The sequence below is a fragment of the Piliocolobus tephrosceles genome, chromosome 5 (genome assembly GCF_002776525.5).
Source record: "Piliocolobus tephrosceles isolate RC106 chromosome 5, ASM277652v3, whole genome shotgun sequence".
Lineage (NCBI taxonomy): Eukaryota > Metazoa > Chordata > Mammalia > Primates > Cercopithecidae > Piliocolobus > Piliocolobus tephrosceles.
In genome coordinates this window covers 34,042,301-34,070,246 of record NC_045438.1, presented here as the reverse complement: position 1 = coordinate 34,070,246, position 27,946 = coordinate 34,042,301, and the positions used below count along the sequence as shown (strand labels likewise).

Sequence of the window (27,946 nt, the reverse complement as noted above, 5' to 3'; positions counted from 1 at the left end):
TCCCATAAAGAAGGTGGATGGTATCCCAATGATGTAACAGCAAAGCCTGTGTGAGTTACGTTTACCTCACACCCACAGACTCCACTCCCAATAGTAGAGTCCCGAACTGACCTACACAGAGGACTCTCAAAGCCTCCAGAAATTAATAGGAACTCTCTCCTTCTCGGAACAGAACTTAGAAGGCCTTGATTCTCTTGAAGTCTGGCAACTTGTTTCACTGCTTCTTTTACTACTGTGCCTCTGCCATTGTGTTTGACATGTGTACCTCAGCCCCTGCTTTGTCTCTTCCCCCACAACAGCCCTGTTTCTTGCCACTTTGGGCAAGTGCTCTCCATGTTTCCAGGACCCTCTTAACTCTCTACAAGGTGAGACCCTGCAGGCTGCTTATCTTCTCAGTGTATCCAGTCTGAAGGCAGGACCTAGAGAATTGCCAGTGGTTCTGAAATGAAGGGAACATGAGAGAATCCCCCTGTAGTTTCACTTCAAATAAGGTTTAGGGAATGTGTCATTTCCTCAATATCTTCCTAAATTCTCATTAATTGAAAGTTTCACAGAATAATCTAGGGATAAATTGCTTTTCTGTTTAGCAACCCGCTCCTTATTTCATTGATTTGAGTCTCTGAGCTCAGCGCCTGCCACATCTCATTTTTTCTTACACAGATCTTCTATTAAAACTTAGTTTAGAGAATACTGTAAATTCTCAAATTCTAAGGGTTGTTTTTATCAAGTAACATATTTGCTCTTCACGATGTTTTTCAGAGGTTCAGCAGGGCACAGTGGCTCATGCTTTTAATCCCAGCATTTTGGGAGGCCAAGGTGGATGGATCGCTTGAGCTCAGGAGTTCAAGACTGGCCTGGGCAACATGGTGAAACCCCATCTCTACAAAACATACAAAAATTATCCAGGCATGGTACTCTGCATCTGTAGTCCCAGCTACTTGGGAGGCTGAGGTGGGAGGATTGCTTCAGCCTGAGAGGATGAGGCTGCAGTGAGCAGTGATCATGCCACTGCACTCAAGTCTGGGCAACAGAGCAGGACTCTGTGTCACAAAGAAAAAACGGAAGGTTAACCTAAATATCAGTAACGTCCCTCCAAAAGTCTGTTACAGATCTAAAATGTGAAAGATGTTATTCTCTGTCACCCTAACTCTGCTGTCCTCTTGTTTTGTCAACCATGCTATTCTAGTGTTTCTCAACCTCGGCACTATTGGCATTTGGGGCTGGATAATTCTTTGTCATTGGGAATATGTTGTGCATTATAACATGGTTAGTGCCATTGTTGTCCTCTGTCCACTAGATGCCAGACGCACCTCTTCCCACTTGTGACAATCAAAAATGTCTTTCAGACATGGCCAGATTTCCCTGAGAATCAGAATCACTCCTTACTCTCCAGTTGAGAACCACTGCTCTATTTTAATTTTTATATATAATATATATAAATTACAATATGAATATTGTAATCAAAGGAAAAAACACAAATGTAAAATAAAAAACTTTTCATTTTAAGATCCTATACTATAATTTTGCCTACTGGAATAATGAAATTATTCCATTAACTGAAGTATGTGAGTAGTGGTATATGAGCTATAGACTACCCTACTTAAAAATAAGAATTTTACATAAAGATATATTCAGCTTTGTGAAACTCAAAGTGATGAGTATATATAAAATGTCTAATAATTAAATTTAGATACCTATTGACTAATGTTAATTTCCTTTGCTTCAGAAGTTAACCATATGCTAATCTTTTCATAAACTATGGAAAATCAACTGTATGCTAATATTTTTATAATTACTTAGCAGTCACAGTAATGGGTCATATTGGTCTCTCATTTTAATATGGTTCCCCTTTAGGTACATAAAAAGGGAAGAACTTTTTCTTATTTAAGTGTGTCTTTTATTCAGACAAGCCATGCATACAATAAAAGATGTTTCAACATATTGGAACAAATTTGCTTTTATTACTCTTTTATTTGAATTTTTTTGTACTTAATGAGTCTTTTCTCTTTTTACCTCTCTTACCGCTTCCCCATTGTTATAGGCGTTTTTAAGCAGCCACCTCTTACACACCACTGTATTTTGGTGACCTAGTTTGGGAAGAACTATTCCCTAGTGATAAGAGATTAGGAAATAGTTTAGTCCCAAAAGAGGAAGTGGGTAACCCAAATGACCCTTCAGTTTGCAGGAATTCTAAGAAAGGGGGTACCTTCTGGTGCTTCTTGCCTCCGTGGTTATCTGCAATCAGTTTTCATTCTTCTCAAACCAGACCTCTCAGACCACTAGGAAATAAAAGCAGGATTATTTAGCAATATGATGCCAGATGCATCAGCAGTGCTTGGAGTGTATCACTTGTCTCACCAATCCCCAGGCCTGGTGGGGGGACATTTAGTGGTCCATTTCTTTCACTAGTGCCCAGGACTGTTGGGGGCACAACCAGTTGCCCATTTTTCTCACTTCTACTCTGGTATTTAAGCATAGCTTTTTAAAATTATAGAATTGTATTGACACTGTCTCTTCATGAGATTTGTGATTACCTACCTCAGCGAGGCCCATGGTCTTGGTCATCTTTTTTGTTCTTCCCTACTGACTCTACCCCATTCTCTATAGCAACAGGTCAGAAAACAATGTCCACATTTCTCACTCAAGCTGCTCATTTCTTACTCCAAGTTGACTTGGTCTTCTGCTTTCTTGAAGAGAGGCCGTATAATATGAATCCCCTCACATTTTCATCCCTGCTTTCTCTGTATGTCTGTAATTTTACCCTCCTGCAGCTGTTTTCAGGTATCAGGGAAGGAACTGCTTTTCCTTTCTATGGCAGACCTCTCCAGTTGTGCTTTTGGTCATTTTCCTGTCTCACATTCTTCTGGTCCTTACTCAATCAGTGATCCCCATCCCCACTCACCAACCAGCATTGAAATTTGTATTTATTCATTTGACACATACTTTGAGTGCCTGCTGGTTTTCCATGAACTGTGGTAGAAGAGAGTCTGGATGGTATAATGGTCAATAAAACAAAAATAGTCCTTGCACTTATGGAACTTACAGTCTAACCAGTGAAAGTAACTTTAATCAAAGAGTCACAAAGCGAAACATAAAAGCAATAAAAGGACAGTGAAGGGAAACTATGAGGCCGTGTGGTGAGAAGTGGATGAATTAGGTTTTAAGAGGAGCTGGGTAGGCGGAAGGATTCATTTGATGCATTAGAAACAGCATGTGGAAAAGCCTACTCTGGCCAGAAATGTTTCATAATGGCTGCAGCTTAGGATACAAGGTTGAAAGCAGAAAAAGCTGGACCTGAACAAGTAGACAGGATTGACGAGGTCCTTGACTGGCGTGTTAAGGAGCTGAATTTTATCCTGAAGGTAGTAAGGAGCCATCAAAGTATTTAAAGCAAGGGGATGACATGATCATATTGGTTGTTTCAAAAGCTCATTCTAGAAGCTCTGAAAAGACTGGGAAAAGCCTACTGAAAGAAATAAGACCATAAGGGGCTGTTGCAATAATTCAAGCCAAAAATAATAAGGAGCTAGGAACTGATGACTAAATCCATGTGAAGGAAAAGACATCTCCGTGTGTAATAATATGGGAAGGACTTCCATTTGAGACATGTGCAGTTCATAGCACCTGCAACAGCCAATTGCAGATACCTTGCAGACATCTATGAGGCTCAGGAGAGATTTGCTGAAAACTCAGATTTGCAAGATAGTTTTGATTAAAATTTATGGATCCAAGTATATTTTCAGAAAAATTGCTGTGTTTAAACTTGGTTTGCTGAAAACTAACCATTGCTAAGTTGTTACGTTCTGAAGAAAACTTGATATCTGAATCCATGGGAATAGAGGAGTGTCAAGAATGAAAATAATAAAAGGCAGAAGACAGGGCCTTAAGGAATGCCATCTTTTTTAGAGTGAACTGAAGGGAAGGAACTTGGGAAGAATATTTCTGTGTAACAGCCACTGCCTGATATACAGCCTTCTGGTCTCTGCTGGTAACAGTATCCATTCTCCCATTCTTCAGTCTTCATTGCATCTTTTACCTGCCTCCTGAAGATACTTTCCTAAAATAGAAAACAAATCATGTGACTTACCAGTGCATAAATCTTAGTTGGCTCCATATTTGTCTACAAAGTCCGAATCTCGTAAGTTTTTATCTAGGTCTCACTCCTCAAAGAATAGATTTTCTCACCTATTTTTGCCTTATCTTCCAAAACACCCTCCTAATTATGCTGCCCCACAGATAAGTATTTGTTACTGTTTTTAATTGGCACAATTAGTATCCAAAACTACAAATTGTGTTCAGGATGGTCTTCACTTTTTGGAGATGGAATCTCGCTCTGTCTCCCAGGTTGGAGAGCAGTGGCATAATCTTGGCTCACTGCAACCTCCGCCTCCTGGGTTCAAGCAATTCTCCTGCCTCAGCCTCCCAAGTAACTAGGATTACAGGTGCCTGCCACCACACCCGGCTAATTTTTGCATTTTTAGTAGAGACAGGGATTTCACCATGTTGGCCAGGCTGGTCTTGGACTCCTGACCTTGTGATCTGCCTGCCTTGGCCTCCCAAAGTGCTGGAATTACAGGTGTGAGCCACCACACCCAGCGGTCTTCATTTTTTGTTACAGTATGCTTCTAGAAGCTGCATCTTAATACAGAAGAATTTTTCCCTTAAGGAAGAGCATTATAATTGGAGGATTTAACATCAAGTAAACCAGATACATTATCAGTAATTCTGAAATCAGGCCAGGCATGGTGGCTCATGCCCATAATTCTAGCACTTTGGGAAGCTGGGGCAGGAGGATCACTTGAGGCCAGGAGTTTAAGACTAATCCAGACAATATAGTGAAACCTCATCTCTACTAAAAAATCAAAAAAAGTTAGTCAGACATGATGGCATACACCTGTAGTCCCAGCTACTCAAGAGACTGAGGCCACAGGTTGGCCTGAGCCCAGGAGGTCAAGGCCACAGTGAGCTATGATCACGTCACTGCACTCCAGCCAGAGTGACAGAGCGAGATCCTGTCTCAAATTAGAAAGTAAGTGAATAAACAAATATATACATATATACATTCTAAAATCAAAGAAAATTTCAAACTTATGTGAATATTTAAAATCATAAAATTGTGCTCCTGGAAACAGAATTGTAGCAATAAAAGAAACCTTTCTAATCTTGCGTAGAGCTTGTATACTCCAGTAGTTTGTAAACTGCCATCTATAGGGCCCTATTCCTCAGGGATCTGGGGGCATAGAGTTGGGAAGCAGGGGGTGCCAGGCCATGCAAACCTAGTTTCACCCAGAGTAATTCTTATTTCACATATTTACACATAAGCCTTTCAAATAAAATTGTATTGAAAATAGTTTTGCCCTTAAATCAGTTTGAAAAACACTAGTATAAACTTCACACTACTTCTGTGTCCTTGGTAACTCTGGGCCTCCATTTCCTGGTCTGTAAAATAAGAGAATGGTGCTATGATGCTTATGTTTTTATTTTGAACCCCCACCCACTTTCAGGTGAAAAAAGAAGACCCCAAGAGAGGCTAAGTGGTTTACTCAGGCCACATAGAGTTAATGACAGAACCAAGGCAAGAATTGAACCACCAACCCTAGTTGTTTTTCCTCTCTTGCATCCTTTTTTAAAAAATTCCTACAAAGTAGATATAAACAAACTATGAAATTATATGGAAAAGGTATATCTATAATTAGGTATATAAGCAGCATGTAAAAATAGAACTATACTGTATCATAAATTTGCCTTATTTAAGTCTTGTGTGCTAGATGCAACATACATTGATTGAACATTAACCTAATTTTATATTCATTCTTCAAGTTTATAAAAATATTTGGGGGAACTGTTTGTGTAGCCCATTTCTCTTTTACAAAGCTATCTATGAGTTGTTTTCTTCCTTATAAATTTCTACATAATCAGTGGAAGCATTTCATCATTCCATTAATCATTGATTTTATGTTAACTCTCATTGCATTTAAATTTAAAAGCATCACTAACAAGTTGTGAGGGTTTGGAAAGCAAGGATCTCTAGATTCAGGTCCTTTCACTCATCACTTTTGCTCTGCTCATTTTCCTGTCTTCATCCCCTCCTCTCTAAGTCAACGATATCCATGAAGAGGAAACAAAGTCATAAGACTTTCCATAGAAAGAAAGGCAGTCATGTTCCTTGGCCTTGTCGATGGTGGGGGGTATTTGCAGGCTGATTGCACACCAGCCTTGGGGGCTTTTTTGTTTAAAGGTAAAATAAAACAAAACAGCTCACAGAGACACCTCCTTCCTCCCCCCACTTCTGCCTCCATGAGTAACTACCCATATGACATGCTGCTGCTGAGACCAAGGAATGAGTGAATAAAGGTGTTTAGAAGTGAAATATTGGTCCTAGTTAAGTTAAGTGTCCTTTTCAAGTATGTTTTAAAACTTTGTAATGTGGACCCCGTATTAACTTAGGAGTCATATAATTTGAACACAGGCTAAGCTGCCTCTGCATCGTTAAAAAGGATTTGGGTATCCCAGGAATACGCAGTAGGAATGCGCAGTAGGAAAGATGGCAGGGACGATGTTTAACATACGTAAGACAAACTTTCTGAGGACGTCACAGCATCCATTTCACATGAACAAACTTAGCAGAATTAGCAAGACCTGCACATGGCAACATATTGTTACTCATTTTTCAGGATAACAAAAAATAATTAAAAGTAACATTGGCTTAACGCTGATACATAGTTCAGTGTAACTTCTCTCCTCTCAACCTCTGGAATAGGTTCAAATTGATGAGAATTTCTGATTAGAGCCCTCATGTTATTTTTTGAAAAGTTTTATCAAGTTTCATATATACCTATATTAATGGTAAGATGCTGGTCTTGCCATGGGCAAAGAGATAAAAATGATACCGAAACCTTGTAAAGAAGAGCTGGACATGGAAGTGCACACCTGTAATCCCAGCAACTCAGAAGGCTGAGATGGGAGGATTGCTTGAGCCCAGGAGTTCAAGGCTGCAGTGAGCTGTGATCATACTACTGTACTCCACCCTGAGCAGCAAAGCATGACCCCATCTCTAAAAAAAAAGAAAAGAATAAAACATTTCACATTTAATTTGATTGCTGTGTTTAGAATTTATTTCACAAGTCTAGAAATAAACAGGATAATTTCTGTTATGATGGTGCTTTCTGAGGTTTTGATGATTTTCTTTGCTTATTGCTTTATTGGATGAGGGCAGTCTGAATTATAGTTGAATCTGAGATTTCCTGTGTATGTGTACTTTTTTCCCAAACACGTTTTAACTGAGTCAGAGCAATTCCACTGGTGGAGAAAAATCAAGATGTCATGGGTACTTTTGTTGTTCTACCAAATTGGGTCACCTATTACAACACTCACCTTTTACCACAAAGTCTTCTTGCTCTTCAATTCTTGTTTTTATTATGCTTGACTTAAAGCTATACAGTTAGCAGTAATAGTCATATAATTATGGTCCAGAAAAGCATAATATCCTCTTGAAATCTGTAAGAAAAGTAATGCTTGTTTAAAGATAGTGCCAAATCTTGCTGAAGAATGATCTTGCAGAAATCTGATTGTGAAGAAGGAAATCTAAAAAGGCCAAACAAGCTTCAGTAGAGATAACACCAGGAAAGCAGTTACTCAAACAAGACTGAAAGAGAAGGTTGTATTCCTTTTCTTTCATTTCATTTTGTTTTTATGTTTTCTGGATTACTGAAATAATTAGGAACACATGGTATATCTCCTTCATTTGTATATTATTGAACTTCAACATAATAACAATTCGTATTTTCCTTGTGAATGTTTAACGGATCCTTTCCATAACGTGATTATCTCTAAAAAAAATTGCAATTCATTTTATAGCAACATTAGGTTGATTTATAGAATACTATATATCATATCAAACTCTATTTCCCTCAGTATAATTTGAAGTTAATGTTTCAGATTCTAAAGGAAGTATCCAACATTCAGGTTATAATTTGGTACCCTTGAAAGTGCTTATTGTTTTTCTCATGAAGGTGCCGTTAATAAAACAAGATATACTGAGCACATTTTGTAGATTTAAAGAGTTTTCAAATTCAAAATCTTGCATACAGTTCAATGTGTATTACTCTGAAAATATAGAGTATACTATAAAGAATATGAAGGAAAGATATAGGCTGAAAGATATATTTAGAGCTTAAGTAGTATACCACATTGTATTGGGAGATTAATTTAAACTGATTCACAACTGAATTTTTCTTTTTTTTTTTTTTTGTGTGTCACATACCTGAAAGCTGACTTTACTTATAAAGAGTTCTTAAACTCTCTGGAGAACTGCTTCCTTGGTTTTTCATGGGAGCAAATACATTGTCCTGATAGACATTCCTGTTCAGAACAGGTATATTCTCTCCCCATTCAGGAAGTTGGTGGGTTTCCAGCATGTGAATATTGACTGTGTTGTCTTTTCTCATTTTTTACTTACTACTTGTTTTTCCTCTTCTTCCACAGCAATCAATCAATAAGAACAAGTCCCAGGACTTCAGACTAGGCTCAGAATCTATGACACAGTAAGCAACTTCTTCAAAATAATTTACAGTGATAAATGGTTGGGGTTTTCTTTTAAGGACAATTTCTCCATTTCTCATTTTTATAATATTATCAAACTATAAATTTCAGATAGTGAATTTTAAAGGAGTTTAGCTTGTTTAAGCTACAAATTTTTTTTCTTTCTTTTTTTTTTTTTTTTTTTGAGACGAAGCCTTGCTCTGTCTCCCAGGCTGGAGTACAATGGCGCAATCTCGGCTCATTGCAACCTCCACCTCCTCTCCTGGGCTCAAGCGATTCTCCTGCCTCAGCCTCCCAAGTAGCTGGGATTACAGGCACACGCCATCGTTCCCAGTTAATTTTTGTACTTTTAGTAGAGACGGGGTTTCACCATGTTGGCCAGGCTGGTCTTGAACTCTTGACCTCAGGTGATCCAGCTTCCTCAGCCTCCCAAAGTGCTGGGATTACAGGCATGAGCCACTGCGCCCGGCCATTTGAACTATGAATATTTTAATAGTTGGACTCTGAGAATGTGTATTATTACAAAGTTATAAGAAATCCTATTAAACTAGTATCACACAAAACTTTAGAGGACCTATTTTGTCATTTATTTTTACTTGAGTACTATTTTGAAATACCATTAACTGAAAACAATGATGTGCTAAAAGTAAAATTATGAATGCCTTTTTTGAAGCATTAAGAAAAAAGCTAATAAGCAGAACATTGTCTTTATATATTTTCTATAAATGCTTAATGTATTTGAGTAATTTATTTTGAAGTATTTATTTTAAAAGAACTCTGGAAAGTTTTTATTTTTATTTTTTTATTTTATTTTATTTTATTTTATTTATTTTTTTTTTTTTGAGACGGAGTCTCACTCTGTCGCCCAGGCTGGATTGCAGTGGCCGGATCTCAGCTCACTGCAATCTCCACCTCCGGGGTTTACGCCATTCTCCTGCCTCAGCCTCCCGAGTAGCTGGGACTACAGGCGCCCGCCACCTCGCCCGGCTAGTTTTTTTTGTATTTTTTTTAGTAGAGACGGGGTTTCACCATGTTAGCCAGGATGGTCTCGATCTCCTAACCTCGTGATCCGCCCGCCTCGGCCTAGTACTTGCTGTTTCACTTAATATGCCCATACAAAGTCACTCTTTTACCTCAAAAAAAATTTTTACATCAAAACGTTCCCAAAATATTTCTCAATTTTTATCATTTTAGATTATCTTTTGGACCTAACATTATGTCCAAGCTTTATATTCAAATTACATTACTAACAAAATATAACAGGAGTGTAACAGCCTTGAACAGCTTAGCTATCATACCCTCGGATCCTATCACCACCACCCCCACATACATTGCTGGGTGCTTGCTTACTCAGACATGCACACAGACAATCCCTGCTGAGTTTCCTTGGGGAAAATATTTGTTCAAGTTAATCCTGCTCTATGCTTTTGCAATTTGACGAATAATATGTCTCTTCCAGTAAAAAAATTCTGATTCAAATGATAGTTATTTGCAGGAATTGTCTAATAAAATCATGCAGCATTTCACAAGACAGTATTTCATTATACAAATGAAAGACAAATGTAATTTTTAAGAGTCACAGAATCATGATCTGGAAGATACGTTAGAAATTCTTTCTATAATCCCTCTGTTTTTAAGAAAACTAAAGGGAAAGGCCTTGTGCAAATTTCACAGGGCGTATTTGTTAGCACTTGAACCACAACCTAAAATCTCCAGATTCCCAGACTACTGGCTTCTTGTTGTTGTTGTTGATTTTCTTTTTAGCTAGATTTAGTATTCACAGACTCCATGGTAAGGTATCATTTTGTTGTAAGTTTTCTTTCTTTTCGAGAGAAAAAAAACAATCATATAACTATTTATAGCCCTGTATAGCTTCAGAGCACATTCACTCGTGTTATTACATCTGATTCTCATAGTATCCCTGGAGGAGGGACAGATCAGTATTCTGACTCTTGTTTTTCAAATGGAGAAACAAGATCTAAAAGGCTATGACTTGTCTCGGATCCCTGCATGTGGTATGTGGAGACCCAGTCCCACAACATGGGTCCCCTGATTTCAGTCTGTGGTTCTTCTTATGCCATCCCTCTGCCTGTCATATGGTTCAAGCACACATCCCAGGTTTTATAGTTTCTTGTTTTTCTGTAATCTGTCCAGTCTCTGGACAATTAAAATTTTACGTAATAGTGGATAAACAGTCACTGACCCTAAGGAGCTTACACTCAACAACAAAATACACTAGAAACAATAAGGACAGACTGTTTCAACAACTGGAAAAAAAAAATGACCATGTTTAACACATCGTGGGAACAGTGCTCTTGGTGTCTTTGCACATATTTCATAAAAATTGTTAGAACTTTTTACTTAATATTATGCAAATGAAAAAATATCTCCTACAATCACCTCACTCGGTCTACATTTTATACCAGTTTTCACAAGATACAGAGATCCATGTCATGCCCTCCAGATTAAAGTTCAATAAAACCTCACAAACATCTCAGCTTCTAAAGGATGTCAGGATAGCTCAGCTTCTCTTTTTGAAGATGCTTCTGAAAATAAAAATTTTCATGAGAAGTTCAGATATGTCTAAATGCCCAAATTCATCTAAAGCTTTTGGACTTTCCCTACTTAGAATTTCTTAGAAGTAAGGATGAATTAAGATAGATTTCTCATGACTTGAAAACTGTAGGCGAGTTGATGGTGGAAACACTAGATCCCAGCAAGTACAAAGAAGTCATTTCTTTGATTTACTTAAATGAGTTTCTTGTACCCAAGTAAATGGACAGAGGCTAATTTTTTGTTTCTTTGCAGCCCTGGCTTTCAGTTTGTAACATTTGCTTATTAGTTGGTTGACCAATGTATGTAAATGAGCCACATTCAGCCTCTTATTACTTTCCACTTGAATTTCTTTTTTTTTTTTTTAGAAATGTCAGTCACTTCTGTGCAAGCAATTTATACACATTTTAGTAAAACTACATTCTCTACATTCTCTTTTTTAAGGTATCAAGAAGAAACTTCTATAGGTTAATTTAACAAAGGTATTTTCCTGAGAATCTTAAACTTCTACCTTTTATACCGCATGCCCCATGATATTCTTCATATATGATCTGCTGCCTCAGTCAGAGTTGGCAGTGAGGCTGCTATAAATATGTTGTCATCCTTAACAAGTAGTATTAATGTTCCATAGTTACTAATGTAGCCTATATTGAATTCTGTTGGGTTTTTTTTACCATAGCATCCTTTATTTCATTAACAACTTTGTTCAGAGAGAGGTTAATTCATATAGTTAATCATATTAAAGTCTTTTATTTATAAGAATCTGAACTCAATGAATGAAATCTCTTCTTAATCTAGTGCAGCTATAAATGTGAATTCCAAGTATAATGTCAAATTCCTTATAAATGTCAAATCCAAGTGATAGGATTATCACTTCACTCTATGATTTTTCCATCTTTATAATAACCATTCTAGGGTCTTTCATTTCTGTTTCTTTTTATGAGGAGGTAGTTTATAGTCCACATTTTTTTTCTAAAATAATCCTGCTACTCACCACTTTTCTACCTTTTTTTACCCTCATCCCACTCCCAGTTTCTGAAATTGAAGCCATTTATTGTCATGTGTGTGACTTCACAGTGTGCTCAGCAGTGAGCTAGATGTATTGAGAAATATTAAAGAAGTGTTACAGGTCAGATGAGGAAATGGAAATAAGAACCATTTAAAAGGCAACGAATAATATAATTAGATGGAAAATGATGTGATGCAAATTGTAATTACAGAAGAGAGCTGAATGAGAAGGCAGGAGGAGTATGCATAGCTAGAGAAGGCCTCTAGATGAAGGTAAGGCTTCAACTGAGCTTTTCTCCTCCTTATGGGAGGGTATTTGGATGTGATGTGGGAAAGAACTAGTCTAAAGGAGCATAGGGCTATGAAGAGAGGGGAGAGAGTGGGAGGAGACTGATTGATTAGTGACTTGGAGTTGAGGAATTGCAGTAGGAGAGAAAAACAGGATAGAGATATTGGCTTTAGAAGAATGCAATGTGAGTGTTTTGAGGGCATCTGATGATTGGAAGGTGGGGCTAGGAGACATGTCTTGCTGTGTTTGCCCAGCATTTTGCATGAGCCTGAGCAAACATTATTTGTCTGTGTCAAGAATTTGGTCTTGTCCTAGACCTTGATGCTACTGCCATAAAGAGGAAGGATCAGGATCAGTCTTTCAAGGTGTCAGTGGTTCATTAGTGAGCATTAGTTCAATTGGGAAAATGTGATCATCTGCTCTCTGATCTAGGTGCTGTGCTAGGCACTGAAATGCAGTGACGAATGATACAATACACAGCTTGTACATTGTGGAAGTGCCCAGTGTGGCCAGGAAGACAGACACATAATACAGTCATTTGCTAAATATAGATTTGCTGAGCACCCTCGATGTCACACACAGTATTCTAGGCACTGAGGATACAGCAGTAAACAGATTTAAAAAATCCCTGCTATAAGGAGATAACATTTTATTTACCTTCATGCAAAATAAGTGAAATGTCTAATTATACCAGATGTATGCTACACTATGGAGAAAAATAAAGCATGGGTAGGGGAAAGGAGAGGAGACATGAAGGTTGCAGTTATAAATCAGGGCGTGAGAGAAGGCCTGAGAAAAGTGGAAGGAGGCAGGGAATTGAGTAATGTGAGTATGTAGAAGACAAGTGCAGCAGGCCCTGAAGCAGAAGCATACCTGTTACCCTCAAAGAAAAGTAAGGAAATTAGGGTTTTTAGAGTAGAGTAAGCAAGTGGGAGAGATTGGATAAAATCAGAGACAGTAACAAGACCTTATATACTATTGTAAGACTTTTGGCTTTTACATCAAGTGAAGCAGGAAGCCATTAAACACAGGAAGTGACTTACAATTTAACAGAATCCCTCTGACATTTAAGATAAGAATAGACATTAATGGACAAGAGTTGAATCAGAGAGACCAGTTAAAATAATATTGAAATTATCCAGGTGAGACTTGGTGGTGGTGCCTTGGAAAAAAGTGGGAGCAATGAAGTCAGTGAGAAGAGGTCAGATTTTGTGTGTGTGTGTGTATATATATATATATATATATTTTTTTTTTTTTTTTTTTTTTTCTTGGGACAAGGTCTTGCTCTATCACCCAGGCTGGAGTGCACAGCTCACTGCAGCCTCGATCTCCCAGGCTCAAGTGATCCTCTGACCTCAGCCCCCCAAGTAGCTGGGACTACAGGTGCATGCCACCATGCCTGGCTAATTTTTGTGTTTTTAGTAGAGACGGGGTTTCACCATCTTGGCCAGGCTGGTCTCAAACTCATGACCTCGTGATCCACCTGCCTAGGCCTCCCAAAGTCCTGGGATTACAGGCATGAGCCACCACACCCGGCCATATATTTCTAATTTATAGAGAGATACACTTGATATAAAATAAATTGCGGCCAGGCACAGTGGCTCACACCTGTAATCCCAGCACTTTGGGAGGCCAAGGCAGATGGATCATCTGAGATCAGGAGTTTGAGACCAGCCTGGCCAACATGGTGAAACCCCGTCTCTACAAAAAATACAAAAAAATGAGCCAAGCATGGTGGCGGATGCCTGTAATCCCAACTACTCAGGAGGCTGAGGCAGGAGAATCGCTTGAACCCGGGAGGTGGAGATCGCAGTGAGCCGAGATCGTGCCACTGCACTCCAGCCCGGAAGACAGAGTGAGACTCCATCTCAAAAAAATAAAATGAAATAAAATAAAATAAATGGTTTAAGTTTTGACATGGGTAAATACCCATGAACCATCACCACAATTAAGGTAATGAGCATACCATTTCTCCAAGACTTCTGATGCTCTTTTGTAATTTTGCCCTCCTACATCTTTCTTCCCTTCCCTGAGCCGCATCCCCAGATAATCACTGATCTACTTTCTCTCACTGTCTAGAGTTTTAAATACCACAGTTTGTTTATTCATGTACTTTTGTTGATGGACCTTTGAATCATTTCCACTTTGCGGCTACTACAAATAAAGCTAATGTCAACATTTATGTACAAGTTTTTGTGGCTACTACAAATAAAGCTAATATCAACATTTATGTACAAGTCTTTGTATGAACATTGGAGGGTTTTTTGTTTAACATCGTATGACTGAAAGCGGCATTGAAGAAGGTTATGCTTTCATTTTTCTTGGGTGACACCTAGGAGTAGAACGGCTGGATTATGTAGTTTGTTTATGCTCAACTTTTTAAGAAACTGCCAAATTGTTTTCCATATGATTGTACCATTTTACAGTCCTACCATCTACCAACATGTATGAGTTCTGCTTCCTCACCAATATTTCATATGGTCAGTCCTTCTAATTTAGCCATTCTAATACATGTAGAGATATATCGTTGTGGTTTGATTTTGCATATCCCCAACAAATAATGATGTTAAGCATCCTTTAATGTGCTTACCTTCCATGCATACATCTTCTTTGGTGAAATTTCTGTTCAAATCTTTTACTAGCCGGGCGCGGCGGCTCAAGCCTGTAATCCCAGCACTTTGGGAGGCCGAGGCGGGTGGATCACGAGGTCAGGAGATCAAGACCGTCCTGGCTAACATGGTGAAACCCCGTCTCTACTAAAAATACAAAAAACTAGCCAGGCATGGTGGCGGGCGCCTGTAGTCCCAGCTACTCGGAGGCTGAGGCGGGAGAATGGCGTGAACCCGGGAGGCGGAGCTTGTAGTGAGCTGAGATCCGGCCACTGCACTCCAGCCTGGGCGACACAGCGAGACTCCGTCTCAAAAAAAAAAAAAAATCTTTTACTCATTTGTATTAGGTTGTTTGTTTTATTAAGTTTTAAGAGTTATGGGCCGGGCGTGGTGGCTCAAGCCTGTAATCCCAGCACTTTGGGAGGCCGAGACGGGCGGATCACAAGGTCAGGAGATCGAGACCATCCTGGCTAATACGGTGAAACCCCGTCTCTACTAAAAAAAATACAAAAAACTAGCCGGGCGAGGTGGTGGGCGCCTGTAGTCCCAGCTACTTGGGAAGCTGAGGCAGGAGAATAGCGTAAACCCGGGAGGCGGAGCTTACAGTGAGCTGAGATCCGGCCACTGCACTCCAGCCTGGGCGACAGAGCAAGACTCCGTCTCCAAAAAAAAAAAGAGTTATTTATATATTCTAAATATGTTCTTTATCAACTATGTGATTTTCAGATATTTTTTGTAATCTCTGTTTTGCCTTTTTATTCTTTTAGCAGTGACTTTTGAAGAGCAAACTTTTTTACTTTGTTGAAGTCACATTTATCAAATTTTTTCTTTTACAAATCATGCTTTAGTATAATATCTAAGAAACCTCTGCCAACTCAAAGCCACTAAAGTTTTCTCTTATATTTTCTTGTAGAAGTTTTATAATTTTTTATTTAAGACTATGAACTGTTTTCAGTTAGTTTGTGTGTGTGATATGTGATGGGAGTTTTGGATCAGAGTTTGCTTTCTTCTTTTTTTTTTTTTTTTTTTGCATTTGGATATCCAGTTGTTCCACCATCATTTGTTGAAAAACAACTCTGTCTCAACTGAATGGCCTTTGCACGTTTGTTGAAAATCAGCTCTTAATATATATGTGGGTCTGTTTATGGTCTATCTGTTATTTTTCTGTTTTTCTTTTGGGTTTTTTTGGGGAGGGTTGGTTGTTTATTTGTTTTGAGGCAGAATCTCCCTTTGTCATACAAGCTGGAGTGCAATGGCATGATCTTGGCTCACTGAAACCTCTGCCTCCAGGGTTCAGGCAATTCTCCTGCCTCAGCCATCCGAGTAGCTGGATTAATAGGCGTACACCACTACACAAGCTAATTTGGGTTTTGTTTTTTTTTTTTTTTTTTTGAGACGGAGTCTTGCTCTGTCGCCCAGGCTGGAGTGCAGTGGCTGGATCTCAGCTCACTGCAACCTCTGCCTCCCGTGTTCAGGTGATTCTCCTACCTCATCCTCCTGAGTAGCTGGGATTACAGGTGCACACCACAACACCCGGCTAATTTATTTTTAGTAGAGATGGGGTTTCACTATGTTGGCTAGGCTGGTCTCAAACTCCTAGCCTCAAGTGATCCACCTGCCTCAACCTCCCCAAGTGCTGGAATTGCAGGCATGAGTCAAAGCACCCAGCCAATTATTTTTCTATTTCTCTATCTTTATGCTACTACCACATTATTTTAATTACTGAGTAGTTTTATAGTATATCTTGAAATCAGATAATATTAGTCCTCCAACTTTGTCCTTTTCAAAGTTGGTTTGACTATTTAATATTTAGGGTTCTTTCCATTTCCACATGAATTTTAGAATTAGCTTATGAATTTCTATAGCATATTCCAATTGATATTGCATTTAATCCAGATATTAATTTGGGGAGAATTGACATTTTAACAATATTCAATCATCTGAGTCATTAACATGATATATCTTTGCATTTATTTACAACTTCTTTATTTTCTCGTAGTAATGTTTTTTTGTTTTCAATGTGTAGGTCCTGGACATACAGTGTATAGGTCTTTGGTTGGTTTATTCCTACATATTTCATATGTAAATGGTATTGTTTTTAAGTTTCAATTTACAGGTATTTGTCACTAGTTTATAGAAATACTACCGATTATTGTATGTCGATCTTGTTTTATGTCACGCTACTAAACTCACTTGTTTGTTGTAATAGCTTTTAGTAGATTCCACGAGATAGTCTATGTAGACAATCATGCAAATAAAAAACAGTTTTCTGGCTGGGCGCGGTGGCTCAAGCCTGTAATCCCAGCACTTTGGGAGGCCAAGACAGGCGGATCACGAGGTCAGGAGATCGAGACCATCCTGGCTAACACGGTGAAACCTCGTCTCTACTAAATATACAAAACCTAGCCGGGCGAGGTGGCGGGCGCCTGCAGTCCCAGCTACTCGGGAGGCTGAGGCAGGAGAATGGCGTAAATCCGGGAGGCGGAGCTTGCAGTGAGCTGAGATCCAGCCACTGCACTCTAGCCCAGGCGACAGAGCAAGACTCCGCCTCAAAAAAAAAAAAACAGTTTTCTTTCTTCACAATCTGGGTGACTTTAATTTTTTTTTTCACCCTGTTACACTGCGTAGAACCTCTAATACAGTGTTGAATAAAACTAGTGAGAATAGACATTCTTGTCTTGTTCCTGATCATGTGGGAAATGAACAGGAAAGCATTTGCTCTTTTACCATGAAGTATGATGTTATTCCAGGTTTTTTATAAATGCCCTTTATTAGGTAGTTTCCCTTTCCTAAGAGTTTTTGTCAGGAATTGATGTTTGATTTCTCAAATGTGTTTTTGCATTGGTTAAGTAATCTATGGTTTTTGTTTTTAAATTTCTTAATATGGTGAATTACATTGATATTGAAATGTTAAACCAACTTTGCGTTCCTGGGAGAAACCCTACTTAGTGGGCATGTTATCCTTTTTATAAATTGTTGTATTTGATTTGCTAAAATTTCCTTTAGAACTTCTTGCATTTCGTTCATGAGAAATATGGGTCTGTAATTTTTTTTTTGTAACATCTTAAGCTGATTTTGATAAGGAGATAATTCTGGCTTCATGGAACAAGTTGGGAAGAATTCCCACCTCTTCAATTTTCTGAAATAGTCTGTGTAGATTTAGTATTACTTCCTCCTTGTGTAATTTATATTTCTTTATTCATATTCTCTATTTAGTGAGACATTGCTCATACATTAGTTCTTTAGACATGTTTCCTTTAGTTCTTTGAACACATTTTTAATTATGGATTTTAAGTCTTTGTCTAGTAAGTCCAGTGTCTGGGCTTCCTCCGGGACAGTTCTGTTCATTGCTAGTGGGAGTAAACACTGTTTGGGGCCTCAAGTAATTTTCCCAGATGTGTGCACTCATCAGTTCTCTGCTGGATACTTGAGGGGAACCTTCTGCGGATCTTCATTGTCTGTGGCTCAGTATCTTGAAAATTGTTGTTTCATGTGTTTTGTTCAGGTTTTGTTGCTGTTGTTGTTGTTTTAGATGAGAGGTAAGTCTAGTTCCTCCTACTCTATCTGGGCTACAAGCAAAGGTCTACATGTCCTATGTATTTTCAAGGTAGCTTTTTGATAGATTGTGTATAGATTGTGAGAGATAAAAGAAGAAAGAGGATCACTGCAGTCTGATCTTCCTAGAGTGGGCTTTAGTGGTCAGAGAAAGCCAAAGAGGAAGACAGCATTTAAGACCACATAGACACGATGGAGTAAACAAGAATAGGGCCTAGAAGTCAGGAGCTAAGGCACAGAAGTGTGGCAGTGCCTGGGATACCCTCAGACCAGCAGGTATGCATGGGGTCTCGTGTGTGTGTGTGTGTGTGTGTGTGTGTGTGTGTCCAGATAGTTAAACATTTCACCTAAAAGAAATGCAGATTTCTGACTTCTTGAAAATAATCCAGAGTTCTGGACCTCAGCTCTACATTCTTTGATGACATCCATCAATAAGCTGAGATGGACTGCCTCCTTTAGATGAGTCATCCATTCTCCAGTTTGCCACAGTCCATTGTAACATTGTCTCTGCTGTATTATCTTTGGCTTGCTTCCCTTATTCACCTTATCAGTATAGAATATAGATTCCTTGGAAATAAGGCCAAAAGGGCACACTTCAGAAAGATTAAGATTGTGTGTTATCAGTGTTTTTTTCCAGAACTTAACCTTTCCTTTGTTCTTTTATCATTCTATCTAAATTTACTGTCGTTTCTTGTTTGTAATTTCTGACCTTTTCATTCTCAGTCATCTGACTTCATTTCACTTACTTATACATTTCTTTGTTAGTCTATTCAGGGTGCCACAGAGAATACCACAGACTTCATTGCTTAAACTACAGAAACTTATTTTCACATAGTTCTGGGGGCTAGAAGTCCCAAGATCAAGGTGCCAGCAGGATTGGTTTCCAGTGAGGCCTCTCTTCCTGGCTTGGAGATGTCTGCCTTCTCGTTGTATCCTCATGTGGCCTCTTCTCTGTGCAAAAAGAGCACGCTTTTCATCTTTCTCGTCTTCTGAGGACACTAGTCTTATTAGATTAGAGCCCCACTCTTCTGACTCCATTTAACCTTAGTTACCTCCCTAGAAGCCCCTGTCTCCAAATATAGTTACATTAGGAGTTCAGGTGTCAACATATGAATTTTGGGGAAATATCATTTGGTTCACAAGAATCTCTATTCAGTCCTATTTAATACCTGATTTTGAAATTCTTGCATCTTTTTCAAGCTCCTCTGTGGTGTTTCTCACCATTCCTAGACAACTTAGAGAGAAGATACTCTCTTCCATTCTTGTTTTCCTTTTTTTTTTCATTGTTTTTGTGTTTTCTTTCTCCTAATATAAAGTGCATTACTACACACTCATCCACAAAACATTTGTTTTATATTTTGCTGTTGCCATTGAATCATTTGGAAAGCTACATTGCTCATTCCACAGATCAGGATGTTACAGCTTTCTTATATATACACTTCCTTCATTTCTTTTCTTGTCATTAATGAATGTCCTGTACTTTTACGTGTGTGTGTGTGTGTGTGTGTGTGTGTGTGTGTTTCCACCTGAGTTGATAGAACTTTCCGATTTTTCCCAGGCATCTAATATTTTTCTGAGACAGATGAAATTTATTTTATTCTGTAAGTCCACAGATAATAGTTTTAGATTTTGACATTTATTTTATTCTTGTCCCTTTATCATGGCTAAAAAGGAGCTCAACCAGCCAAAGGTTTGTCTGTTTACATTATTTTAAGCAGCTCCCTGTCTCTCACCCCCGCGTATACTTGTTAGTTCTGCCGGATGTTTTTCTGTCATATCCTCACATTTATCCCCATTTTTATTTCCACTGCCACGTCCCTAGATCAAAGCCTCATCTGAACTTTTACCTCAGCTCCCTTTTACTGGCTCCTTGTTTCTGTTCTTTCCCTCCTATAGTTCTGAAATGAGCAAAGAACAGAGCCATGAGGACCAAGGACACATAATGGAAACACAGGTGAGGAAGAAGGAGCAAGCAGGCCAAAAAGTCACTCTAATAGAGGTAAGGGGAAAACCAATAGAAAATTGTGCTATATTGTCAACAGGAAGAGATTTAGGAAAGCATGGTCAGCAAGGACAAATACCAGAGAGAGACAAGGACTAACAAGTCCCATTTGGGATCTGTAACCAGGAGGCCATTTGCGACCTTGGAGAAGATAGTTTTGATGGAGAAACCCGGAAGCATAAATCAGATTGTCTCCAGCCCAAAGGGAAAAAGACTGTTAAGAATAGTCTTACTCTCTTTAGAAGCTGGAAATTAAAGGAGAGAAAAGGCTAGGCGGTAACTAGTGGAAAACACAGGGTGTAGAGAAGATCTTTATAACGAGGGGAATGACAAAAATATTTACAAACTGAAAGAGCCACCTGAGAAGGAGCCATCTGCGGTGTCGGAGCCGAGTGATAGTCCCAGGGGGCCTAAGGAAATCCAGAGGATCACTGCTCAAGAGTGGGCCACTTTTTCTACTGAGACAGGCCAGTGGGAAAATGTGTTTGGATGGTAGGGGTTGGTGCGTAAGAAAGGCAGGAAAGGCCTGCCAGAAGGCCTTTTCTCTATCAAGTAGCAGTGAAGTTTCTGTTCAAAGTGAAACTCCAGGCCGGGCGCGGTGTCTCAAGCCTGTAATCCCAGCACTTTGGGAGGCCGAGGCGGGCGGATCACGAGGTCAGGAGATCCAGACCATCGTGGCTAACACGGTGAAACCCCGTCTCTACTTTTAGTAGAGGCGCGGTGGCGGGCGCTTGTAGTCCCAGCTACTCGGGAGGCTGAGGCGGGAGAATGACGTGAACCCGGGAGGCGGAGCTTGCAGTGAGCCGAGATCTCGCCACTGCACTCCAGCCTGGGTGACAGAGCGAGACTCCGTCTCAAAAAAAAGAAAGTGAAATGTTACAAACTGTTCGTGTCCACATTTATGAATTTGTCATTTTGTAGGAACTAGATTCAAAATTTTCGTATTTTTATTTTTCCATTGTAGAAAACTAAAATCTAATTGTACAGAAGCATGTAGATGAATTAGAAGCATATAGATTATATAATCATGGGCCAATGAATGATTTTTAACCTTGATACCAGAATTGGAAAACATTATAAAACAGATTTTTAAATAATGGAAACTTTAAAATTATGCAAGTCAAAAAGAAAAAACATCATAGAATTTTTAAATGAACAGTAACTTGGAATGGAAGAGATTTACCCATAAAAGAGTAATACTTCTTTTTTTTTTTTTTTTTTTTGAGACATCTTGCTCTGTCACCCAGGCTAGAATACAGTGGTGCAATCTCAGCTTACTGTGATCTCCACCTCCCGGGTTCAAGTGATTCTCCTGCCTCAGCCTCCTGAGTAGCTGGGACTATAGGCACACATCACCACACCCAGCTAATTTTTGTATTTTTAGTAGAGACAGGGTTTTGCCTTGTTGCCCAGGCTGGTCTTGATCTCCTGACTTCAAGCGATCCACCTGCCTCGGCCTCCCAAAGTGCTGGAATTACAGGTGTGAGCCACTGCACCTGGCCAGGAGTAATACCCTTAACAAACAAAACGCTCTAAGAGGAGCTTTTTCAACAAGAAAAAAAAAATACAGCAGTAGAAAAACGGGACAAAGGTATACACAGGACATTCTTAAAGGATTGTTAAAGGGATAGATATAAATGGCCACAGACATATGAAAAATGTTTACCATCCATTGATCAAATTAATGAAAATTAAAACAATAAAGCGAGACGGTATTTTACCCTTTCAAAATGACAAGTTTCAAACTTATGATACATACCTAGTATTGATGAGAAAATGGAACGTGGGTTCCTGCTTACACTGCTGGTAATACTATAAGATTGATCCATTCTTTGTGGAGTATAATTAGGTAATATGTTGGGGTTTGTTTTGTTTTGTTTTGTTTTCAAAATGTGCATGTCTTTGACCTAACAGTTCAACTCTAAGGAATCTCTTGTAGGAAAGTATTCAAGTATACATGGAGAGATTTAGTTAAAAGGCTACTCCTTCGAGCAGTATTTTTAAAATAAAGGGTTGATTAAAATATGAAATATTTATATAACAGAATATCATATGGTTATTATTCATCATATTATGGAAGTATTTTTATGGACATGAAAATATCTTTATGATTTTTAAGTAAAAGATTATAAAATAGTTTATATAATATATATCAAAAGACATCAATAATTATATGAGTAGTAAGATTATAGTGATTTTATTTTCTTCTGTTTTAACTTTGTGCATTTTCTAATTTATCTACTTAGTGTATATTTACTACTCGATCATTTCTTTCAAAATGAATGTAATTGTTAGAAATTTTCTAACACAGCCTGTTGTTTCTACATTTAAAGAAACCAAGGTTTCAAAGTTACAGCTACAAAGTGCTTGATCCCAAGTTCAGGGCTGTTTTACACATTGCTTTGTATATGAACTCTGATTAGATGGGCAGTGCTTCCAGTCAGGGGCTATTATTTAATACTTACTCACATTTTTTTCCTCCCCTGCACTTAGCCTGGTGTCTTGCCACAGAAGTAAACCTTCAGGAAAGATCTATTGGATTGAATGTCTTGTGGGGTAAGGTCCAGGTTTTTTTGTTGTGTTTTGTTTTTGTTTTTGTTTTTTTGAGAGGGAACCTTGCTGTGTTGCCCAGGCTGGACTGCAGTGGTGCATTCTCAGCTCACGGTAACCTCCGCCTCCTGGATTCAAGCGATTCTCCTGCCTCAGCCTCCTGAATAGCTGGAATTACAGGCACCCACCACCACACCTGGCTAATTTTTGTATTTTAGTAGAGATGGGGTTTCACCACGTTGGCCAAGCTGGTCTTGAACTCCTGACCTCAAGTGATCCACCCGTTTCAGCCTCCCAAAATGCTGGGATGACAGGCATGAGCCACTATGCCCGGCCACGGCCCAGAATTTTTATGAATCGTATTCCCCAGACATAGCATACACACAAACACTAACCTAGTTTCATACTTGTTTTCGTAAGCTTGCTAAGAAGAATGTTTCTTTCTCTTTTCATCACAAGAGCCTTTAAAAAGGCCTTTGCTTCATTACTTTCTTCCTCTGTTAGATTATAGAGACACTTTATGAGAAGATAGAGAGGGAATGGCTTTGCATTTATTCTTGTCTTTTGGTTAGATGTCTTCTCCTCCCTCTTTCAGCACATCCCTGTTGTCTCCTAGCTTTCAGGTCCCTTTGCTGTTAGCGTTCATCAAACCAGGGTGCCACTCTTGATTTTCCTCCCATCGTCAGGAAGGGTGGGCCAATGTCCGAAGGGTGCACTTGATCATCTTTATTCTGTCTCTTTTCTCCCTTTTATGTGCCATCTTTGTCATTCTCTATCCAGTGTGTTTCTTCCTCTTCTAAGTCTGAATCATTTTCCTCAAAGATGTTATCTTTGCTGCCTACTTTAGATTTTTTGAGTTGAATTTCTCTTTGGGTTCCTCTCCTGAAGGTCCTTCTGGCTTCTCTGTTTACTTCTCACAGTGCAGTCACCACCTGATTGATTTCCCTTGTCCTACATCTTCTGCACGTGCAGGATCCATCTCACTAATTTCCAGCTGTTGTTCTCCCCTTCTCCCCCTTCCCTTTTCTGTTTTTCTTATTCTTTGTTGTCCTCGCGCTACCATGAACTCTTCCTCTCACTTTGTTTTTTCTTATTCTTCCTCTGAGATCCTTTACCCTCCTCACTGCCTTTTTGCATGTGACTTTAGCCCAGCCTTCACTGAAACTACTTTCTTTTCCATTTTTATCAGATCCTAATTTGGCGAAAGTTTTATGTACTTTTTCTGTTTATGTACAGGGAGACTTTTTTTGCCCCTAGTGATATTATACCTCGGCATGCCATATCTGTACCATTTTTATACTCAACTTCATGTGCATTCATGAACTTCCCTGGAACATATTTTTGGGCTTCTATATATGATACAAGCTTACCTGGAGTAGCTCCATTTAACAAATTTAAAATCAAGAAACATCAAGTAACAAAGAATGTTTTGCCCTTCATATGTAAATGTTTTTTATATGAAAAGATAGGGTGACCATTGATTTAAGATTGGGCCTGTTCCTTAAAGCGCAGGTGTCCCCAGCCCCTCCTGTGCCCCCAGGGAGAGCCCTTCAGGAATGGTTAGCTGCCACCCTTTCTTGCCACAATGTGCCTTCTGTCACTTTTCTCAGGAGTGGTCAATGGAGTTGACTGCTACCTTAACCAGATTTGCCATCATTCTGAAACTGCCATGTGTTTTCTAAGGACAGCCAGGTGTTAAGCCTTTCTCTTTAGAGGAAGGACAGTAACCTTTTTGTGTAAGTCCAGAACTCATCGATGCAGTATGAATGATTGCATTAAAAACTGTTAGGTTTAGCCCCACTAGTTTATCTCACACTAGTTGTAGTGCAAATACTCCCTGCTCTCTAAGGAAGCAACTTCTTATTTCATCTACATATTGGTTCTTGATTTTTATGAATTGTATAATTTGTTGTACATCAGAGCCACATCTAGATGCTTAATTGTTGCTATCTTGATCAATCAGAAATGAGACAACCCATTTTTTAATTGATTTGAAAAATGTAATAACCTAATTATATAAAAGTAGGCATAGCTTAGACTAAATGAAAGAATGCTATTTAATAAAATTATCTATGTCCTTTGGAATCACTAACCCTGAATATCATTCATGAGGACTTTTTTTTCCCATTGAATGAAGAATTTCATATACTCTGATTGCCTGCTCTTCATTTCTGGAAGTTCCTCATGGTTTGGAGTTTTTAGTGTCTATATTTGGGAATTATATTTATTTCTTGCTTACATTAACCTGTCAATGCAGGAGCAAGCCTTAAACAATTGCTAATGATCCAAAGAGATGTTAACAATATGTTTGAGAGGCAAACTAGAAAATAGGAAATTAGTATTTTGGTCTTTTTTGGTTGTGTTTGTATGTGTTTATGTTTTACACAGTGTCTTTTATTACCTGTGCTATTGCCTGAGCACACTAAGATTTGGTTGTAGTCAGAAGACATTATTCAAATTTATTTAGTACATTTTGTATATTTTTCTTTCCAGTAAAGAATTGAAGAAAAGTGAAGAGATGCCCAAATGCACAGAAGTGAAAATGACAAATTAAACCAAATGGAATTTCTCTTCAGAGTTCAGAATTTTCAGATACTAAGGAGGAAGAAAGGATCCACTACGTCTTGTTCTTATGAATGACTCTAGAAAAATCAGAATCAAGTTGTGGGTGGAAAAATCAATGTGGCCTTTGAGCTCAATTGTTATAAACCATTGCGATTGTTGTTGGTCCAAGTATTGGTACTTATATTGGTAGTAATTGCATCATAGTTGCATTACCAGTGTTGGAAAACTCATGAAGAAAACACTGTAATTGCTACTCAGCAAATGTGAATAAAAGGTATTTGCATTGTTAGGATGTCTGTTAAGTAATCATTTAATATTATTATATCGGTAATGTGGTTATATATGTGGTGTTATGCCCAGAATATGAAGTGTCTGCTTTTGAAATTCACTTTATTCAAAAGAGAAGCAGCTGGCTGGGCACGGTGCCTTACGCCTGTAATCCCAGCACTTTAGAAGGCCAAGGTGGGTGGATCACCTAAGGTCAGGAGTTCAAGACCAGCCTGACCGACATGGTGAAACCCCGTCTCTACTAAAAATACAAAAATTAGCCGGGCGTCGTGGCAGGCGCCTGTAATCCCAACTACTGAGGCAGGAGAATCACCCAGGAGGCAGAGGTTGCAGTGAGCCGAGATCATGCCATTGCACTCTAGCCTGGGCAACAGAGCAAAACTCTGTCTCCAAAAAACAAAAAAGATAACCAGCTTTAGAATATGGCATATTCAAAATGGTTACAGTAACAAAAACATTAAAAGAAAACAATTTACTTTCGAATTAAAAGTTTGTGTTTCTTAAGAATGAATCATGTAGGTAACTTCATACACCTAAACTAAAAGTGATTTTTGGCTGGACTGACAACAGTGTTCCAAATGTCTTTACTTTTTAAAAAAGGCATTTCGTATTTAAGCACATACCTATTTTGTAGACTTACATTGTTTAATATTTATTTTAATCTTAATATTTTTACATTATTATATTGCATTTATTCTAAGTTCCAGAATAATAGCATCATTATTATAGACTATATGTTTTGAAGTTAGATATTATAATGGGGTATTCATTTTTTGTTCTTTTCTCGACTCCTTTCTCAACTGTGTGATAAGGTCTGCTGATAAAATATTTAACCCCAAGAAAGTGAAAACTAATGTAAAATTAGAAAGACTTATCCAAATTAGACAATCAATTCCATTAAAATAAGAAGTGAGAAAAACAATGCTGGGCATTGAGGTATAAATTTTACCCAGTGTGAAATATTTTCTAATAAAAATATATTTGGCTCTTATCCCTGCACATGTTGTAGAGGCTTAAAAATTGGTAAACATGTCCCTGCTGTGTAGAACTTTTAAAAAAGGCATTTTTCAAAGTGTTGAGTGGCATTGATAACTGTTGAAGCCTGAAGCCATCAGCACAAAAGTCTGTTCTGATGGCACTGAGTTTTCATTGTTCTGGATGCGTAAGTCTGTGCATCAGGTACAGCTGGGCCCAGCCAGCTTGAGTCCCTCTTGTACAAGCTTGTTTTTTTCTGTCTTGTGAATGCACTTGATAATTTAAAAATAAAAATATCTGTTTCTCTGCAGTTTCAGCTCATAATTTTGAGATATGTGTTGATTTTCTGATGGAATCACCAAGAATTTCAACAGGTTTAGAAATAATTTAAGATGAATGAAAAATATGTCGGGGGAGCTAAGCATTTGCTAAGATCTTGAGGTTTATATGAAAAATGAAGGGCTATTTTTATATTGCAACTACTAAGGCAAAAATAGCAGTTGAAGCAAACACCAGGAAAATTTGGCTCTACTGAAAACCCAGTCCTTTTCCCCTTTGTCTTGCTGACAAAGTAAGACTAGGGTTATGTTCATGAATAGATTAATAAAAGGTCTTTACCACCCAGTCTGAGATGAGATGGGATGAGGGAGATCATGACAGTACCCTCTAAGCAGTAGATCCAGCTGATAATCAAGCAGAAAATCAGACACCAGAATCCATTTGATGATGTATGGCATTAAACATATCCTTATATCAAATTGGGTTTGTTTTATCTTTATTCTGAAAGTATTGAATTTTATCCCATGTCATCTCTTTTCTCCAAACAAGTAACAATTTGACATTATCTTCTATATCTAAATAATATTTTTAAACCATTGTTAGAAACACACTTCCCAATTATTGATCCAACTCTGTCTTGAAGATTAACGTTTCTTCAGTATTGAAATGATACTGTGTATAGGACTTGGAAAGCTAGAATAAAAATCAAGTTTTTAAAAGACTTAAAACATG

The 27,946-nt window shown here is 38.4% G+C and overlaps 1 protein-coding gene across 2 annotated transcripts in view; it reads left to right on the top strand.

The window, feature by feature from the left end:
* The window catches only part of AHI1 (Abelson helper integration site 1), a 227,370-nt gene extending 200,116 nt beyond the window's left edge, over window positions 1-27,254 (top strand). The window contains exons 26-29 of one of the 2 annotated variants that reach the window (XM_031935545.1): window positions 8,485-8,543; window positions 20,452-20,554; window positions 23,051-23,113; window positions 25,601-27,254. In XM_031935545.1, the coding sequence (XP_031791405.1) occupies window positions 8,485-8,543; window positions 20,452-20,554; window positions 23,051-23,074 (186 nt within the window). In that variant the 3' untranslated portion in view covers window positions 23,075-23,113; window positions 25,601-27,254. The remainder of the gene's footprint in view (window positions 1-8,484; window positions 8,544-20,451; window positions 20,555-23,050; window positions 23,114-25,600) is intronic. The other variant, XM_023230652.1, reaches the window with a different exon arrangement.
* The last annotated feature ends 692 nt before the right edge of the window (window positions 27,255-27,946 follow it).